We start from the raw sequence: 7275 nt of genomic DNA on the forward strand, positions 1-7275 counted from the left end.
TAAACATTTATACAGAACATTGTCTTTTAAGCACAGTACAAATACTAACTAATGAATGTGATATCCAGCAGAATCCTCATTTTCCTCCACTTTATTCCACAGTAATCCCCTAAACAATACCTTTAGGCCTACATCCTCCCATTTTTTCAAGATTGGAACCATGTTTCCCACCAACTTTCAGATTGTTTACTCAAGCTACTGAGCATTTACCTCTTAATCTTTCCGCAAAAGTCAGCCCCTCCAGCCCCTGATGTTTTCGCTGCTCTCCTTTGCATTTCAGCTGCTTTCGCAGAGATCTTTCTTGTCTCAGATATTCCATTGTGGTAATACCAAAGCCATCTAGTTAGGGGCTCTCCCGTCCCTGCTCCATATAAAACATCTGCCTTCCTCTGCATAAGTAGTTCCAGAATTGCATTGTGATATATTTTTACTGCAGTGTCCTACTGCAGACTCCCCTAACTGACTGCTTGCTCTCATCCCCAGCTGTTTTTAAGCGTTTCTGGACAAAATGAGGAACCTCTTAGTGTGTTTTCTCACCCTAGCACTGATGGCACAAGGTGTGTCCTGATGCATGTAAAGCCTCTCTCTGTTTATGGTTCATGCCCCCCTTACTGTGGTATCTGAGTACCTCACAATCTTTCATGTATTTATCCTCACAACTCTGTCAGCATGTGATGGGGTGTCCACCCCCTAGAATGCTGGAAGTAGGGTTGCCAACTTTCTAATAGCAGAAAACCAAACACCCTTGCCCTGCCCCGTGTCCCGAGGCCCCACCCTGCCTCTTCCCTTGTCCCTCGCTCTCCTCCAACCTCAATCACTAGCTCATTTTCACTGGACTGGGGCAGGGGTGTGGGCTCTGGAGTGCAGGAGGGGGCTCTGGGCTGGGTGGTTCAGAGTGTGGGGGGTGAGGGCTCTGGCTGAGCATGTGGGCTCTGGGGTGGGGCTGGGGCTGGAGCCAGGGATGAGGGGTTTGGGGTTCAGGAGAGGGTGAGGGCTCCAGCTGGGGATGTGGGCTCTGGGGTGGGACTAGGGATGAGGGGTTTGGGGTGCAGGAAGGTGCTCTGGGCTGGAGCAGAGGGGTTCAGAGTGTGGGAGGGAGCTCCGGGCCAGGGTGCGGGCTCTGGGAGGGAGTCTGGGTGCGGGAGGGGACTCAGGGCTGGGGCAGGAGGTTGGGGTACAGGCTGCGGAAGGGGCTTTGGGTGCAGGAGGGGGTTGGGGCATGGGCTTTGGGCAGCGCTTACCTCAGGCAGCTCCTGGGAAGCTGCAACATGTCTGACTCCTAGGTGGAGGGGCCAGGGGGGCTCTGCGTGCTGCCCCCATCTGGAGGCGCCACCCCCGCAGCTCCCACTGGCCGCGGTTTCTGGCCAATGGGAGCTGCGGAGCTAGCGCTTGGGGTGGGAGCAGTGTGCGGAGCCCCCATGGCCGCCCCTACGCCTAGGAGCCAGACATGACAGAATCTTCCTGGGAGCCATGCGGAACCAGGTAGGGAGCCTGCCTGTGCCGCCAAATGGTCTTTTAATAGCCCGGTCAGCAGTGCTGACTGGAGCTGCCAAGATCCCTTTTCGACCGAGTGTTCTGGTTGAAAACCAGACACCTGGTGACCCTAATTGGAAGGGATGAAGGTGGCCAGGTAGGCCTATTAACTCCAAAGCATGCACCTGGAGGAAGAGCCCGGGGATGGGATTGCCAGCAGTCTCTCATTACAAGGGATGTCCCTTATTTCTTCATCTCTGTACAACAAGATTGAGAGTTGCAGAGTGTTGCAAAAAGCAGCAAGAAATTCCACTGGTGACTATAGGTGAGTGCTGGTGCTTATTATTAATGATAATATTGAGAGGAGGGGTGGGGCAGGGATGCTAGGAAAACAGTCCCTTATTTTTGACATCCCTAGCAGGAAGTTGGGGTGACTGCTGCTGGGAAAGGGCAATCATTCCCTGGGAAGAGGGATGAGTGTTTGGAGGCTGCAGGGACACACAGGTAGCAGTGACTTCCTGGGAAGAGGGTTTGGACCTGGTACACTCAGAGAAAGGAGGGGAACCAGGAGAGGTAGGAAGCAGTTCAGGAAGGAGCAGTGAGGGCTGGGAGAAGAAAGCCCAGAACATCCCAGGGAATGACTTCCCTTTCCCAGCAAGCAGCCCCTGGCTCTTGCCAGCTTCCTGACTTTATAGGTCCCGCCTGTTCCTTCCCAGCTGAGCCTGCTTGCAATCAATCCCTGCTCCCTGGCTGTCCCTCCAGGGGCAGCCTGTGGAGTTAATAGGCGTCCCTGGCCCCCTTCATCCCTTCCAGTGCTGTGTGTAGGATGGACACCCCATCACACAGCACTATCATCTCCATTTTATAGATGGGGAACAGAAGCACATAGAAGATAAATGACTTGCACAGGGTCACCCAGGAACCCTGTGGCTCTCTCAAATCCCAGGCTAGTGCCTGAAATACTAGGTACTCCTTTATCCTTCACCTTCTCACGCTCCTTCATGTTTCTCTGCCTGGCCTATGGTTTAATATGAGACTGAGAAACAGAGAAGTGAGACTGAGCCAGCCTCCCCACATAACTGCCATAACCAAAAAACCATAATTCTGTTTGTCCTTCTCCACAGCTATCAGAGGGTTTGGAGGGTCCTGGCTGGAGCTCAGGCCCTTTTTACTTTTGACCTGACTCCCCTGGCTCTATTGAAACTTGACCCTCTCTCCTTTTTGTCACCCTTCTCCTCTAGCTGTGGGGGCTCTGCAGTGTTATCATTGCCCTACCGGAGGAAGATGCTTCAGCACCCAGACCTGCAGAAAAGGCCTTAGATTAATGTATGACCATGTTTTTTCCTACCCTTGGTAAGCAGTCGGGGATCAAAGGAACAAGTTGGGTTCAAAGACCTCCCTAAAGAGTATGGATTGCAACTATGGTGGTGTCAGTAAGGCCTAAGCTTCTTCCCCAACTCCACAACCACAGACTGGGGAGGACAGGGGGCTTAACATAACGAGTGTCCCCACCTCCTACCTGAAGGAGGAGCCATTTGATAGTGGAAAATAATGTTCAATATTGAGAAATGCAAAGCAATGCACATTGGCGGGGAACATTTTAAATGACTGTTGCAACTTACAAGGTTTTAAATTGATGTATCAGCTCCAGAAAGGGACCAGGGCATGATTATAGATAGCTCTGCAGTAAAAAATAGCTAGCAGGGTGTTTGCAGCCATAAGGAATGAGCTGGAGAAAAATATCATAATGCCTTTATATAAATCAATGGTGCAGCCTCAGCCACTGTGCGCAGTACTGGTCACACCATCCCCAAAAAAGAGTATTGCAGAAATAGACAGGGAGGGGGGAGGGAGGCATTCAGAGAAGGGGCAACAAATATGAGGAAAGGTCTAGAAAAAACTCCCATATGAAGAGACATTGAAAAGATTGGGATTGTTACACCTTTGGAAGGAGACAAATAAGAGGGGACGTGGTAAAAGTCGATACCATAATGAATGGTCTAGAAAAGGTACCGTGGGAGCTTCTGTTCACCCTGTCTCATCACACATGAGCAAAGGGACATTTGATGAAATTAGCAGTTTGCATATTCAAAAACTGGTAAACGGAAGTACTTTTTCAAACAACGTGTAATTTGAACTAACAGCATTCAAAACAGGACTGGGCATGTATATGAATATCCAGAGTTTCATAATTATAATTAGTTATGATAATTTTTTTGTGGAAGTTAAATCAGTTAAATCAGTCTCTAACTACGAGAGATGAAGGTGAGACCCAATGTAAAGGCAGATTATCCCCCATATGCATATTTCCAAGGCTACTTGCACCTTCCTCTGAATCCCCTTGTGCTGGCCATTGTCAGAGAGAGGTTACTGGACTAGGTGGACCACAGGTCTGATCCAGTATGGCCATTCCAGTGACCCTGTCTGCAATGGGGACCACAGAAGGCAATGTGGTGTGCAGATGTGAAACAGAGAGAGAAAGCAAAAAAGGAAGAGCGGGGGAATAAATGCAGGAAGTGGCAGGAGAATAAATGCAAGTCCAGAGAATGGGAAAGAACTAGGAGAGAGAAAAAGAGAGAGGGGAGAAACAGAGAATTAGGGAAAAGGGAAGAGCAGCAGGGAAGAATGAAAATGGAGCAGGGAATTGGGGTGCAGGGAGAACAAAGAAGGAAACAAAGAAGAGGGGAAAGTGGGATGGAGATGCCCCAGTACATGTTCAAGTTTCCTTTCCCTTCCACCCTACTAAATCAATGGCACCCATTCCCCACCACTTCCCAGCCCTGGCCTCTTTCTCTCATGTTCTGCTGTACTGGGTAGTAAGCCAGGGGAGTCATCCCCAAGAAACTGGTGACCCTGTCCCTCATATGCCCAGTCAGACAGCCCTCGAAGCTCTCCCTCCTAATCAGTTTTCTCCTCTCTCTCGCAGCTAAATACACCAAGCGATGTGCCTCTCGGTATGAGTGCGACGTCATGAGGGTCATGGGTGGATCAGTACTGAAGGCTGTTTGCTGCGGCACTAATCTGTGCAACAGATAGACAGGAGCTCCTCCACATGCAAGACTGGCAGGTTGTTATCTCCCTTCACCTCGCACAGCGACTGGACCCCTCACTAAGGATACTATGGATACTTTTCTGCTCTCTCTCTCCTTTTTTTTCCTCCTGGAATTGGAACAAAACTTGGAAGCTGATGTTTCCAACATCTCTACTAGTAACTCCCTGAAGAGACCCATATGCCAGGATAGTGATGATGCAAAATATTAAAATGCAAAATCAGCTGAAAAGGTTGTTTATAAGTAAGGGTTTATAAAACGTAACAATTGTTCAAGCTTAAGTGATGCACAGAAAGGTGAGGGGCCGACAGGTATAGTGCAAGCCTCGTTCGGTCAGTTCTGACCTGCAGCACCCTGTTATGTCATTCCTGGATCCCAAAAACAGTACTGCCAATGCACTTCAGTCATATAACACAGCAACCCCTGCCACCTAGTCCTGAGTGTCTTGCACACACACCTCCACACAGAAAACTGCTTATTCCCTTCAGACCTGCCCTGCAACCACCCTTCTATTCCAGCCCTGGGCTCTCCTCACAGCTCTGCCAATGCCCCTCAGTCCTGCCCTGCAGACACCCAGCTATTCCACTTCTGGGCTCCCCACACAGCTCTGCCAACGCATATGAAAAGCTTCCATAGAATCTAATGAGATGAAATTTCTGAATGGAGAAAAGCACACACAACAGTCTGAATGAGTAAAAGTCTGAAGTGGTCTGAATACAAACATATTAGTTTGGGTCACTGTCTGTCTCCAGATTAAATGTATGATATTAAGGAAGAACAAAATGGCAAGCAAGTCTAATTAAACAATAATAATGGGTTATTTAAACTACCCACTTATAAATGTCACATCAGGGCATGACATAAAGATGCAATTTCTGCACATCATAAACTATTGCTGCTTGATTAGCTGTGACCCACAAGAAGAGAAGTTGTTGTTGCCTTAGTCCTAAATTACACACAGGACTCAGTTCAGGTAGCATGAAGAATCTACTAAGCATGAAACGTACCATTCCCATCAACCCACTCCCCACAGCACATGCTTCCCTCCCCCCACCAGTAGGGGAAAAGGATAGAAACTCCCTGAAAGACCCTGACCCAGGAAGTAACCACTCTAGGGGAAACTGTTGCTGCATGGTGAGCCAAGAGCAGAGCAGGGAAGCTGACTGCCAGGGAAACTGCTGAGTAACCACATGACAGGAGCAGGACCCAGAGAACTGGATACTAAGCAGGCTGTGACCAGCTGCTGCTGCAGCTGGATTCAGGTCCATGCAGACCTTGTGGGAAGCAGCAGGCACCCTGCAGTCAGATGGCTGAGCAGAGAGAGACCTGAAAGGAGAGTCAGAGACTGGCTAGCTCAGGCTCTTAAAGGGACAGAAGCCTGAAGAAGGCTATTGAACCAAAGCACCAGACACACAATGAATCTGATAAGTGGTTGATGTGCCCGGACTGGTTGTGGGATCCGTGAGAAGAGGCATTCGGCCTTGCTAAGGACAATTATCTATAGCCAGAGATTGTGGGGTTGTGTAGCTTAGCTGCCACCACACTTGGAGCAGCCTGCTATCGCAGCAGCCAGGGGGACCCCCAAATGAAATACACCAGGGACCGATTTTGACCAGGAAACCTGCAAGTTCCTACATGCCTTAATAGAGGACTGGGCTAGAGAGGGCTCTGGAGGCACAAGGCCTGAGGAGTTGTCTCCCTCCATTGAGCTGCTCCCAGGGGCCAAGTTAGGAACCAGTTTTACCTTGAAGTGTAACTGCTTATGCCACTCCCTTTTCCTGCCAGTCTCAAAGTTATCCCTTCACTGGAGCCAGCTGACTGAGCATTTATTGAGACCCACCAGGGCTAGCACCTCTATGGCCTAGCAACTGAAGCACCTTCTTCCCTTTTCTCCAAGTCATGCTACACCTGGTACACTACTGAGTACTTTAATAGACTTGGTGTGCTACAGTACTTAGCAGCTATATTAAACTGATGGTAACTCTGGGATACCATTACATTCCAGCTGGGAGGAGACTCAGTTGATAGATTTGGCTGGCAGAGCTTGGGTTGCTGGTGCCATAGGTACAAGATACCAGGGGACTGCTTGGTGGGTGGAAATCAGCAATCAAATAATTGACATTCCCCCTGATCCGTCATGGGGAAAATAGACAGGGCACCACTGGCAGAGAAATATGGTGGCTCATCTTCATGCCGAAAGTGTATACTGGGGATTGGGTAAGGCTGGGCCAACTGGGTCAATGATTTTGAACTAGTTGCGAGAATAAATGGCTAGAATGAGGCCATCAAGATGGCTTTTCTTGGCCTGCTGCTCATAAGCAGAGCCCAGGAGGCATTTGAAGAACTGGCACATGATAGCCCAGGGGAATATGTCTCTGTCAAGGATGCCGTAGACCAGTCTCCGGACCAAACCACAAATTGAATAGAACCAAGCAGCCTTCAACAATCAGAGACAAGCAAAATGGAAAATCTGCCTGCAATCTGAGGTATGCCCTCTATGGGATAGGAGGGGATTATTAAAATGTTGGTAATTTAGGACTAAGGCAACAACAGCTTCTCCTTTTGTGGGCCACAGACTTTGCTAATCAAGAAGAAATAGTTTATGATATGGAGAAATTGCTTTCTTTGTCTCTTGGTTTTCCAGAGAATCCAGTTTGAACCAGTATATACAACCTCTTCAGGAGGTGATACATGGTCTGGAGGTGTTACAACTTGAGTGAATTTGCCTAATCACCTCCCACTGTTCTTTGTT

General features: G+C 49.0%; 1 protein-coding gene across 1 annotated transcript; it reads left to right on the forward strand.

Moving 5' to 3' along the window:
* Positions 1 to 508: 508 nt before the first annotated feature.
* LOC135884603 (CD59 glycoprotein-like) lies at positions 509 to 4509 on the forward strand. The gene is given in 4 exon segments (XM_065412060.1): positions 509 to 557; positions 2715 to 2788; positions 2790 to 2826; positions 4400 to 4509. Coding segments are annotated over 4 exon segments (270 nt in total).
* Positions 4510 to 7275: the final 2766 nt, after the last annotated feature.

This window comes from Emys orbicularis, chromosome 1 (assembly GCF_028017835.1).
Source record: "Emys orbicularis isolate rEmyOrb1 chromosome 1, rEmyOrb1.hap1, whole genome shotgun sequence".
NCBI lineage: Eukaryota > Metazoa > Chordata > Testudines > Emydidae > Emys > Emys orbicularis.